At 29.3% G+C, this 14,124-nt stretch overlaps 1 protein-coding gene across 1 annotated transcript in view; it reads left to right on the top strand.

The window, feature by feature from the left end:
• The window catches only part of LOC129981029 (uncharacterized), a 272,688-nt gene extending 266,874 nt beyond the window's left edge, over nt 1-5,814 (top strand). The window contains exons 9-10 of the mRNA XM_056091634.1: nt 1,736-1,883; nt 5,226-5,814. Coding sequence (XP_055947609.1) covers nt 1,736-1,883; nt 5,226-5,620 — 543 coding nt within the window. The 3' untranslated portion in view covers nt 5,621-5,814. The remainder of the gene's footprint in view (nt 1-1,735; nt 1,884-5,225) is intronic.
• Nucleotides 5,815-14,124: the final 8,310 nt, after the last annotated feature.

Below are 14,124 nucleotides of genomic sequence, written 5' to 3'. Positions count from 1 at the left end.
ACCCGAAATGTTCTTCGCGTTGCGTGGCAAATTTTGACACCTTTTCTTCATCGAAAGTCAATCAATCAGTCACTGGATGTGCAAACGAAAGATTTCAATTACTGAAAATTCAGTGGAATACAAAATCTATTCATACGGTATATTTGAATGGAATAATTTGTTTTAGAAGTCAAATCTTTATGAAAATTTTATTTATTTAATTATATTTAAAAATAATCACTATTTTTTTATCAAATGATGTATATCGATTAGTTTAGTGTTGTGTGTGTGTAAAAATTTAAGAAATTTTTTTAGGTTTATACGGTGATAAATGCATTCTGCAAAGAAAGAAAGCTAAAATTCTCAAATCCAACCTAGAAAAATGTTTTGGAATGTGAAAGTATAGAATTAACAGTAATGGGTGAATAGAATTCGTATTTGAAATGGTATCATAACATGATTATTAGCTGACAGAATGTTTCTCAGTGTAAGTAGGTATCTTAAAAGTAAAAGAGTAATAATTTCGATAAGGCTTTTACTGTTCAAAAGATTGAGTTGAGTAAATGCATTTTGTTTGTTGTTTGTTTGTTTCTTATGGCACTTGCCACTGACAAGCCCGCTGTTACGAAGACAGCGATTTAAGTCTGAGGGGAACGTCTCTTATTTTTTATAGCAGCGCCAACTAGGGCCAAGAGAACGACTTTGCTACTCACGCATCACTCATTCGCTTGCTCAACGCCTTTTTACAGGAGGGCACATTCACACATCTCACAGATAGAACAACAGAAGAACAACCATGCCCAAACCGGGACTCGAACCCGGGACGCCCAGATCACGGGGAAGACGCGCTACCCCTATGGCAGGACGCCGGCAAATGCATTTTATTTAGGATTAATAGAAATAATTTATAAGGACTGTTCAAAATCTCAAGGCAAAAATTATCATAAAACAATGACATATAAAAATGGTAGAGAATAATATAAGAATATATTATCGACTAAAGTAAATAATTTAGTTAAAATTGAGCCATGAGATTTAGCGCATAGGTGACTGATGTAAGAAAAAAGCGAACAGTCAACCGTCAGCATCACCCAAATTATTTATTGCACTTCCACTAAGTTTCAAATAATGAATTGTAGAGTAAAGAAACTTTTTTGCGATTAGGAAGGGAGGGAAAAGTATTGGAAAAAGTAATCTCATCGCCGTGGTTAATCAAAGTGATCTAAGCCATAAATCTTCCCCCAGTATTCTACTCCCTTTCACATACAACCTCTTCTCTCTACATAATGTCGCATCACGTGCAACAAATTCAAATGGATTTAACACCGATCACACATCGATAGTCCAAACCTTTAACCATGTAATTTTTTTTAAAAAAATATTTAATAAATTGCAGATAGCTTGCAGATGACAATGATTTCAATTAGATACTGAGATTAGAGAAAATATTTATAAATGATTCTCTAACATCCTTATCAATTTATAAAGAATATTAAGGTAAGATTCTTAATTGGCGGGGATAAATAATTCAACAACTACTGTAAATTTCAAACTCCAATAAATATTTATTATTCCATATTATTTACAGCGCACCTTTTATATAAAATATGTCTAATTTATTTTCCTAAAATTTTATTATTAATATTTCAAAAAGACTTATTTAATTTGAAAAATTCATTTAATAAAAAATTAAGGTGACATGCATGTTCAAAAATAAACTTGTTAAATTACATTTCAAAATTCTTTTTTCCTGAAGGCTGACTGTGGAGACTATCTAGGCATGTCGTATGGTAGAAAAAAGAGATCTGCCCCAACTTTATCTGATTTTGATGCCAGCCGAACTATGACCGTCACAAATGAAGTCAATGTGTTGGACGAAGATCATCGAATACCAAGAGCTGCTGGTAAATTTTGTTATACTTCAACACGTTGCTACCTTAGGGGGGTGGGTCACAGGTAGCCGGCGGGGCCATATGAATTACACTGCGAGAAATTCAGCGCGGCAGTGAACATGTTAAATTAAACTGAAGGTCATTTGATCTTTGAGAAAGAAAATTCTGGTGAAACTGATGATATTTTATTAATTTGCCTCACTATTAATATTTCAAAAACAAAAATGTCATTAAATCTATTTAATTCATTTAAAATTTATTGTTGAATAATATTTCTAACTCAGAGTAAATTTCTAAACAATGAGTTCGCACAATCTTAATCGTGCGTATTTCTTATAGTATGTACGTGATATTATTTAAATTAGAGGCTTATACTATATAAATCAAAAGAAAAAATATGATCAAAAATGTATTATTATTTCAGTAAAAGGAAAATAGAAAAAAATATCATAAATAGTTTATCAGTATAATTTAATATCTAATACTTGAAAATGAAATTAACTGTGATCAATGATTAAAATATTTTTTTGACATTGATTTCTAAAGTTATCGTATTATATTGCAATTTAAAAAGCAACTAAAGAAGATATGACTTTGAAATAAATAAAAGAAGAGAAACTCTCTTCCTAATAGTGAATGTTAATCAATATTTAATCTTTTAATGTCATTTTGCTTTCTTTTTCATTAATGTACAAAAGCTTAAAAGTAAGTTTATGACCCTTTCAGTAATGTCTTATACAAGCAACTATTTCCGACGCATAGTACACTATCATGATCGTCTGTAAAATGATTTTAGCTTTTCTCCATAAGGGTGTAGACTACTATATATATTGACAATGACCAATTTATGTTTTCATAAATCTGGTTCCCTGTTTTTAAAATTCATGACATTTAGATTTATTTTACTTATAAATTTGGCTCATGTTTAAAAAACTCATGAAATTTGCATTTATTTTGCTCATGTATGTAGCCCACACTTCGAAAATTCAACGAAATTGTTTTGAATCACGTTAAATCCATGAAGACTGATACAGTATTAGATTTGAGATACTGCTTATTGCTTAAAGTGTTAAGTTCAGTCATTCTTATTTTCCGCTGATACTGAAGTAGAATATGAGGAAATCGGATACCGTACTGGTGATCTGCTTTTGTTTTAGTATTATAGATTCTCAAACAGCAGTATAGTGTTTAGAGGAGATAGACTTTTTATTACATGCGATGGATTTTTATTAGATACAGCATGCTAAATATTATCGTACATTATAAAATTATGAACAGGCATATATATCTTATGAAAAATCATGGACACGTCTAGAAACCTCGAAAATATCGATTAATAAAGATGAAGAATTATTGATCATATTTCTGATATTTAAAAGATCAATAATATTTTTGATTTTATAGAATTCGAAAAGATTGAAATCCAAACAGAAATATATTTAAGCTCTTACATATTGTTTAAATTAAGGTAAACAGTAAAATCAGCACTTTAGTTGCTCATCAGGATTGAAATAAATATGGAATGCTAAAGGGCGTTATTGTCTTTTCTAAAAACAAGTGTCGATCAATTAAGTGAAAAGCTGCAATTTCACTTCAAATACCAAGATAGACCAATGTGGATAAGACGGTTGTTGTTGTTGTATGGTTTATTGGCGTAAGAACCATATTTGTCGATACTGCTCCAATCAAATGGTAAAATCATAAAAGGTTTAAGAAACACTCATTTATTAAAATACAAGAGCAGAATATAAAGATAAAAATACTTAAAAATGACGAAATAAAATGTATGTTAGAATTTTAAAATTTAAAATTGCGATGAATTCGTAAATGAAGTAACGTACAAGATTAAAAAGGAAGGTTGAACACAAAAGGGGAAAATACAATTAAAAAAACCAATAGCTTTTAAGAAATTAAAAATATTTGGGTAGTATTTTTCATCTACCAGGTCTTGAAATGTTGAAGAAGCCGAGGTAAAAAAAAAAACGAGCACGATAAGAATGAAATACAGGACATTCAATTAAAATATGATGAACAATAAAATGAACTTTGCAGCTGTTGCACATATGCACATTTTCTCCAAATAGGAGATGTTTGTGGGTAAAGCATGTATTTCCTATACGGAGACGAGTCAATTTAACATCCATCTCGAGTATAAGATGAACAGGCTACAAAACAACGTCCGTTTTAATGGAATGTAATTCATTTTCGATTTGCAGATCCCATGATTTTTGCCAGTTAGAAGAGAAGTGATGAGCAATGGACCTTTTAACATCATAAAAGGGAAGACCTATGCTCAAAAAAAGTCGATGCAGATTTTCCAGCCAAGTCCACCTTCTCATTTCAAAAGATACCGACATGACTCTGAACCCAACAGAAAATGATCTGAAACCTATCATTCTGCAGCAGTCGCAAATTGAACAAAATTATAACAGCAATCGCATGTATCCGATTGTGGTAATGCGAAAGTGTCTCCAAAGCACTCATGCTATCGGTGTAGATAATAAATTTACGCTGAGTAGAGGTTGGAATCTTCTGAAGAGCACCGAAAATTGTCACCAACTCAAAAAAACCAAGTAAAAACTGAGCAGAAATTATGCTCAGAGTATCAAATGAAAGTATGATGCCGCAATCAGCATATCCATCTGATTTTGAGTTATCCGTGAAAATTACCACAAAGGAAAAATACCAATAGCGATGATATAAAAAGAGCTATTGGAAAACAACAGGAGCAGTTAATGACTTATCGAATCCAATTAAAGGATTCAAAGGATCCCATTATATTCGGAACCCTGGAATATAACGAAAACTGCGGTATATCCCAGGGTTGGAAATTAAAAAAGTCAACAGCTCTAACATGAACAGTGTTAAGGACTGAGCCATGCGGGAGCAGTTTGGTTCTCTCACAAAATGGAAGGATATGAGAGGGACGAGCATTATAAAGCATTATATACATAAACAATCATAAGTAGATGTGCATTATTTAACATATTATTTGCATTGTTAAACCTTTTAAATATGTAGCTGAAATCAATAAAATAATAAAAAGTTCAGTTTAGCTGAATTAATTTAAGAATCTCCGTTTCAGCATAATAAATTAATAAACTAATCGGAAATAATAGATATTTTTTCGTAGGAAGGGAAATCTGTCAACCTAAGATGCTTGTTCAGATATCGTCTTTTTCATTATATTATAAAAGAAAAGAAGTTTTCAACAGAATATGATGAAGTTTTATGTTATAATATTACATGAACATTATTTACATGCTTTTGGGTTATTAATTGTTTGCTGTCTATAAATTATATGTTTTACACGCAATGTAAAAATTGAATCATGTAATTTTTGTCTCTATTTAGGTACAGGTATTGTAGAAGAAGAGCTACCTCCTCCCAAAACTCCTTCCTCTCAGAATGCCGAAGTTACCAATTCTTCCTCTAGTTTCCTACCTACTCGTTTCGAGTACCTGATCGGTGCTGCCGCTTTGGTAGTCTCACTCCTGATTTCCGTCTGTGTTAACGTCTATCTCTTGATATTTATCAAAAGAAAAGTCGAGAAAAATAACGATGCCGAAAGCAGCTGTACCCCTTCCATACATGAATCGCCTTTTGTGGATACAATGTACAGAGGCAGCTTGTACGACCGATATAATCCAAGGTATGATTGGAAATTCGAATCCAGGGAGATATTGTACCCACCCATGCCTATACGTCATGCCAGGGCCACCAGCAGATCTCATAGTTTCAAATATTGATGTTTAAAAGAAGATATGTTCCTGGAAATAAGGATTTTTTTTTTGTTCAGTTGGATATCGTACTTTCATATATTTATTTTTTATAAAGACATTGTAATGCTAACAATGATCATGAAGATCTGGGACTAACACGGCATTAACACATCTGAGTTTTATTACAACAAAAAAGCATATAAAAGATATGCTTCATCGAAGTGGGCTTGTATTTATTGTGATATTTTAAGTGCTTCGATCATATTTCTAAGAGTTCATTTTACGATCCCATTAGATATCAGATATGATCTAAAATCTAGATTGACTACCAGTAATAAAACTAGTATAATAATTCTTCATTCATTCAAATGTATCTAGCTAATTTCGAATAAGAACATTGTGCTATTCATGCATTAATTTATTTCTAATTCTATCTTCTTCTTTATCCATTATAACTTATTTTGACAAGATATCATTCATCTCAGTGTTTGTTTAAGTTCATGGTATTTAAAAAGGGATTTTGTACATGCCGAAAAAGAAATTAAATTCTTTTTGTCAAATTTTAATATAAATAAAGGGTAAAGGCCTGCAAAAGCTTGTTCATCTGCAAAAAAAAAAGTCTCCTGTTAATTATTTGAGATGTGTACTTCTAAATTAGATTATATTGAATCTCAAACAGGAAAACGAAAGTTTAACTTCTATTACAAAGTCTTTTTTTTTAATTGTTTATATCTCGCCTCAAAAGGGAATAAAAATATCATATTCAAAATTATAGAAAACAATAATTAGTGAATAATTAATAATTAGTGAATTTCTTTTAGGAATGAATTGGTGACATTATAAAGATTTCTAATTAAGCATGATGGTTGAACCAAACATATGAAATTCGATATTTAATAGTTGATACATAAATAAATATGCATAGAAGCATAGTTTAAATAATTCAATATTTTCAAAATTACCAAAATAAAAGGAGAATCATTTTTAAATTGATTTTACTGCTTGTATCTATCACCGAAAACTTTTTGGCATTTGAAGTTAATGCGTTATGCTATAAAATTACTTCTTAGTTCAGATTTTTTCTTATTTTTTATGCTAGAAACAAAAATGACACTATACAATCCATCCTCTAAAAAGTATGAATTTTGAATTGCCGTAAAACGTAGAATGGGCAAAAGGATTCCGTATGAATTCTTTTTAGTGTAACTTAAATTTATTTATAATAGAAGGCAGCACTAGCATAATCTCGCATCTATTGATATTCAACTTAATTTTTCACATCATGACTAGCTTAACAATCTGACAGATAGATGGCAGCACGTATTGATCATTTTGCGTTACGCATATTAACTCGAGAAGAAGCAAAAACTTGATGAATTGGTCCATACTTACAATAAGTTTTCTTTTCTATAACGTTATGTGGGATCTATATATTCAAAAAATAATTTCTGTACAAATTGTTTTAAATGATTAATCGCTTCTAGAAATATTCTATCTGATCTTATGATCATATAATAATCATAACTAATGTTATATGCTGCATTACAAAATGAAAAAATATCCTTTTTTTCCTAAAAAATGCATAACGATAAAAAAATACAACCAAGATTCAGATATACTTATCAGATGGTTTATCAGACATGCTTGAACTGTTTCCCAACTAAGTAAAAACTGGAACCGATGAAGTACACTATGAAATACTCTCATCAACTAAATAACTTCGATCAATTAAATAGAAACTTCATTCTACAAATGGATTGGTACCTCATTTCTTGTTTGATGAAAACAATGTTCTCCTTAATATGTTTCTGAACCAGTTTCAAAAACTGATTTTTAAAATATGTCCTGCATCTTTATATTCCGTACATCCTACTTACTTTTTTTCAGGAAGAGTGCTAAAAAGGGTTTATATTTAATTTTTTTTTCTTTGTGCTTATTGTAAACAGAATATTTACCTTTTTAAAATTTAAGACGATTTCATTTTTACAAATTTCTTAGCAGGTGCCTAAAAAAATATTATTTTAAAATAAAATTGAAATAAGTAAGGCAAATAATTTGTGATTTGTTCTGATATCAGCAAAATAATTGTAAGTAAACCTTTGAAAATTGGACTTTGTGTTTATTTATTACTACAAGTTAACCTATTAATATAAAATATTGTATTATGTTTTCATGATGTTATTAAATATTCCATATGCCGTATAATATCCTAAAGATATCGTAATAATATTGCTGGCCATTTTGTGCTAATAGGGTATCAGATTATGTATTAAAAGTAATGATGAAAAAAAAATCTATAAAATATCTCGATCGATCACAGCATCAATTTTACACGAATTTAAAGAGTGCAGGATCGTCGTGAATTAAATCAAATTTTGCGTAGTAATTTTTTTTTTTCAGTATATTTCAAAAAATTTTATGATACTAACCTTGAAAGAAATAAGTATTTTAATATTCACAATACGTCAAGATTGAACAAATTTCATTTGGTTATTATTAATAGTTATTAAAAATTATTTTTTGCTTATAACTCTGAAAAAAGTTATCCAGACAATCAAATATTATTAGTCCAGGTGATGAAAATGCATATAGGATGATTTATCTATTTTGCAAAAGCTTAAAAAGGGTGAACCGAATTACTTACCGAACTTGTTCATGCAGTGACAACATTTTCTTTGACTGCGACTTCTAATAAATTTTCTAAACTTTCTTGTAAGAAAAAATATCGTAAAATAGTTAGATATCAAAAAATATATAGTTAAAAAAAGCGAAGGTATTTACAGTATTAAGCAGACAGATTAAAGTATGTGGAAATTGCATTTACTAAATTTGCTTGGAAGTCATATTTCACTACATTAACATTCAAAAATTAGTTTTTCAATAATATAAATTTCATTTCATTGTAATTGTTTTCGTTAGGTGAAATTTTTAAAACTTAGTTTTATGATAGTAAGTTATGAGATTTCAATTGTAATTTTCATTGATTTAGCTTCTTTATACTCATACAGTTTACTTACGATAATAAACAATCATTTTTGGTATGCACATTATTAGTGTTATATAATTAAGAAAAGCTATTAAAAATAAAATAGAAGCAGGCAAAACAAGATTTATTTTATCATAGTACTATGTTTTTTACTAGAAGTTCGAATTTCTTTTAAATTTCTTCTTTAATTTTTTTTTCAAATTTTATTTCTACAAAAAAAAAAAAAAAAAAAAATGTGTTTTTAGTTAACTTTTTTTTTAATTGTTGCCAATATTATTAAGGAATAACATCATTATCAAATATTATAGGATCTTATTTTCGATTTTTGCCTGAAATTCTGTAACAGATTATGTTCCTCACATGGAATAAAAATTAAAATACAATTAATAGATTAATCATTATAGAGGATCTAAATATATTAAAATACTTCATAATAGCTGATAGCTGAAAGCTAAAGTCATTTCATAGAAAATGTCTCTCTGATAATTTAATTTTCGACATCAATTTCAGTTCTTACCATTTCAGTTCTTCTTCAAATTGCGTTGTCAAATTATTTTAAACTTTACAGAACTTTTTCTAGTACCATTAAAATATTATCACAAAGATTGCATTAGTATTATTGCAATAGTAGCATTGCATTTGATAACTTAGATGAATTCAATAGTACAAGTAAATACAAAACTAAATACAAAAGCAAATGAAGTCTCGCTAAGATGTAAGAAATATGATTTGTAAACCACCAAAACTGAAGGAGGAATATCAGGAAGACAAATGAATTCGAATTCATTTAAAATATTCTTAAATGTTCTGATTTTATTGACAGTGTAGTATTTCTGCTTTTCATTTAATTAGGTAATTTTATTGCATAAATATATCTTGCGCATATTTTTAGGGGAGAGAATGTGTGCGTACAATGACCAGATTTTCAGAAAATTAAATTGGTTTTGCGTACGTTATTGATGATGAGTTATTTATGCCTTCCAAATATTAAATTTTTTTTAATCATGTTTTAGCTGTAATTAAGGAAGTAAATTTGATTGTTAATTATTTTCATTTGAGTAACTTCTCTTGCTAAATCAAAATTTTATAAGAGAAACTTTTATGAGTAACGGGTCTTTATTGATTCACGCCCTAGTTTGAAATAAGAAGGAATATCAAAATAAAATGAAAAATTCTTATTGTTTTTTATGATTAATTAATTGCGAATCTTATATTTATATAACATGTACTAATATTAATTGTTGTAATGTAAGCTCTATTAGGAATCAAATAATTCCTTTCTTTTATTAACTGACTGGGATGAACGAATTTTATTAATTTTTAACTAACTAGGATAATAATAAATAAATTAACATTTAGATATATATATATCATTTACATACATGTTATACTTCGTGAAAATGTTATTAATCAATTTTTTACTAGCTTTATAGTGCTATTAAAATATTTTTGCAAAATTTGCATTAGTATTCTTGTAATAACAGTATTTCATTTGATAACTGTGATGGATTCAATAATGCAAGTTAAAACAAAACAAAATAAAATATAAAAGCAAATAAAGTCTCAATAGATGAAAAAAAAGTGAATTTTTTTTTACCCCAAAACTAGAGCAAATGTTTTTAATTAATATTCGATTAATAACATACCTTTTACATACATATTAATAAAAATTAATAATTTCGATATTTAAATAATTCTAATGAGAGTCACATATTTTTTTATTTGTAATGAATTATTACTACTGAAGGAAATATTACTTTTTAAAACACTCTTCAATTTTATTTTACATCTAAGGACAATACAGATAACATTAGAATTTAATTAACCATTAATAGCAAAATAATAATAATAATAATAATGGTCACCAAATTTGTAGAAACAATATTTACTTAACGTTCGTTCTGACAGAGGAAGAAGACTTATTTTCACAGAAATAGCAGAGACGTCCACGTTTCAATCGAAGAGTATAAAGCTTTAAACTTGCAGGACAGTGCGAGTGTTCATCATATGACTGAAAATTGGATATACCCCTCTCAATTGTCCAGAAGATCAAATGGATTATCCTCCGGGATCATCAATATAAGCTTTAACTTGTGCAAAAGTTGCTCTGACATGATTTCGAAACTCGATATCTATTCTCTTTTCAGTTTCTTTCTCATTTTAAGGTTGATTCAGAATGACCTTGAAGTGTCTTTTGGACATGCAAAGTGCTCTCTCATCTGAGAAGCGTCGGTGAATGCTTCAAATTGCCAAATTTGGGTGCCAAATGTGCGTTCAATGTTACCGGTTCTGCTGCATTCACCAAAAGTAAGGTGTCGTGCGGATTTATTGTTTCATTTATTCTCAGCCCGTATTTCTCCAAGGAATTAAGTATTAGAGGCCGGGATAATCGGTCAGTGATATGCATTCCTGTTACAGAATAAAAGTTTTCCGAATCTATAAGGATGTGTCAGTGCCTAAATCCACATCTATAAGGATGTTACGCATAATTTTGATGAACAATGGGGCTCCTCCGCACATTAACCTTTACATATATTAAGGAAGTACTCAAAATTCACTTCAATCACCATTTTTACGACCTATGGCTTGTTCGATCTGCAGATCTTAATCCATACGTCTTTTGGATTTTGGAGCATTTGAAATATATGGTAAAATGTCAGAATGTAAAAACTTTACCTGATAATAAACCTAGCATTTTACGACACGTTCGTACCATTTCCCAGAAGACACGGAGACAAAATGTAAAACATGAAATCTTACGTTTCCAGGTATTATTTGAAAATGATGGCTGGCATGCTGAACGTGTTTTGTTGCAATAAAATTTGTAAACTATCTTAAATGTATGATAAATGTGTAATTAATTAAAAAATGTCTTCGCGCGAAATTTTATTAATTTTTTTAATCACTCAAACAATTTTTAACCCTTTATTATGTCTTTCATAACTTTCTGGATAGCAGTTTCACATGTAGATAACTTGAATTAAAAAAAAATTATATACATCCTTTACTCGAAATCTGTTTTTCAGAATTATATTACCGAATGCTGGCCATCAGGATAATCATTGAAATGGTTTATATATAAACAACTTGACAAATATCACAGTTGTTCGATTTGAAATTCGTCTTATTTTTAATGAAGAGCATCATATAAGTTTCTCCTATCTAATTTAATCTTTTGACGAGTCTGTTAGAGTTATTCTTTTTCCTGTCAATAGTCCTTTATGAAGGACATCCTGATGTCTAAAGGAACTTCAGTATGTTTTTTCCCGATTGTAAATTCGTCTACAAATAAATAATATGCACATTATTTCCAGTGGTATTTATTAAATACCAAAATATATAAATGCATCACTTACGTGCATTTCTAACGATATTAAATATTTTCTGTATTCGTCCTCTAAATCTACTCAATGCAAATATTTGTTATATTCTGCAATGGCTTTTAGGCAGTCTACAGGGAACACATTTCCTTTCTATTCTACGTATATAATTTCGTTCTTCACATCATTAGATTTTTTTCTTTTCTTTTCTTTTTTTCTTTTCTTTCTTTCTTTCTTTTCTTTTTCTTTTTTTTTTTTTTTGGTGCTTACAAACAGTGCTCGGCTCTTCGATACATTGGAAACATTTCGAAGGACCGTTTTTCACAAGTTTCACTTAATTTATATTTAGCGGAAGAAATTTCCCGTTTGTGTTCATTGATCAGTTGAACAGATTCCGATCTCAAATAAATCCTTCATCAGCGGAATTCTCATACAGAATCAATGAATGGTATGGAGTCCCTTAGAAAGGCTTTTGGTTAAGAAAGTTACTCTACTATAGCAAAGTTCATTCACTTCTTGGTAATTTGTCCTTTTTTACTGTAGTAAAATTCGAAATTGAAAATATATCCAAAGAATGACGTACACGAACCAAACTTTAAAGCTCTTTTTAACCAGTTCATTTGGCATATATTGCACTACGCCGGATCTACTCTTGTACTGTATCATAACTTTATCTACAAATAAATTGGTATAAGATTAAAAAAAAACTTTTGAAAACTAGATTTCAAACATGCTATAGAAATGCCCGATTTCCTCATCATATAAATTGGAATTATCTTTAGAAATCTCATTTGTTCGATCTGGAAGATGGAAAAATGTATAAATGTCGAAAAATCTGCCTTTTGTCATCATCAGCTTATAAAAAAACATATCAAATTTTATATCTTTAAGTTAATATGTTTTTGAGTTATTGCCTTTACATTCTTGTGAAAGTAAAGGCAGGCTGTCAAATTCCAGACGGATTTTGTTCCAAATTTGATCCGTATCTGTACTTTACATGCTATTTTATGTAGCAAATTATATTAATCTAACTCTCTAAGTTTTGCAGTTATAATGTTGAATTCTATTCGAATAGCAAGATAAATAGACACTATCTAAATGGATTTTATTCAAAATTTTATAGCAATCTAAGTTTGGAGTAAAAAAATGTCAAATTTCAAATTTTATTCTCCTATTTCACCGTGTTCTTGAATTATTCCCAGAGAGACAGACACAATTCCAAAAATGCATTCTTTCGGATTCAGAAATGTTTAAAAATATGGAAATTCAACAAAATCTGGAATTAGAATTCATAAATTATTACAATACTTTTGGTTTGTATATTTCGTATACGAGAAAATAAAGAAACATCAGAGGGCCTCTCCGCTCCCGGTAATGGAAAACTGGTGCTTTACTCTCTCATTTTATTCAAGGATTTTGCGGGAAAAGAGCAAGTATTTGAAAAAGTACAAAATATCGGAAATTTTTTTCCTTATCCTTCTTTATAAAAATCTTCTTTAGAATTGATACTTTTCTGAGCAGGTAACTGAAAAAATAATTCATTTATCTAGTTCAACTGATCCTTCATTCTAAAATTCCTTCAAAATACTCATAGATATTGGTAGCGACTCTCCTAGAGTATGATTAGGTACTTCTAAAAATCTTTTCAACATTGCTTCGATAGAATTAACTTATATTATTATATTCGAGCCAGTCCCATCGCAAAAAGTTTTGAACGACATAATATTTACGAATATTTAATGCTAAATTTAGATTTATTATCAAGTGCTGATAGCCCACATAAGATCCGCAGCTATTAGATGCTCAGTAATTAGATATTATAGTGGTACTCTGATGAACTAAGATTTCAATCTCGAATAACACATTTAAGTTTTTATCTTACACTCCATAAAAAAAATTATTCACTAAAATAACTTAGCAGGGCACAAATTTTCATTTATAACCCGTTCTTCATTCTCTAATCTATTTTTCTTTCCGAACATTCTTTCGTCAATCTCTCCAAAGTCTCCCATTCTATCAATGTTAAAATCTAAAGCCAAACATACATACTCGCAAACTTCCGAACAATGTTTCATCCAATCAGTTACAGTTTTACTCGCAAAATTTCAACCATTCATGCTACTTCTTATCTAATTCCTTTAATTCAAACATAAATTCATGCCCAAACAATTATTAAATCAAGAAAATTTCTTAACAGCCTTTTTATTGTGATGCTGAGCATTTTA

This window comes from Argiope bruennichi, chromosome 8, assembly GCF_947563725.1.
Source record: "Argiope bruennichi chromosome 8, qqArgBrue1.1, whole genome shotgun sequence".
NCBI lineage: Eukaryota > Metazoa > Arthropoda > Arachnida > Araneae > Araneidae > Argiope > Argiope bruennichi.
This window is presented reverse-complemented; position numbering and strand designations above follow the sequence as displayed.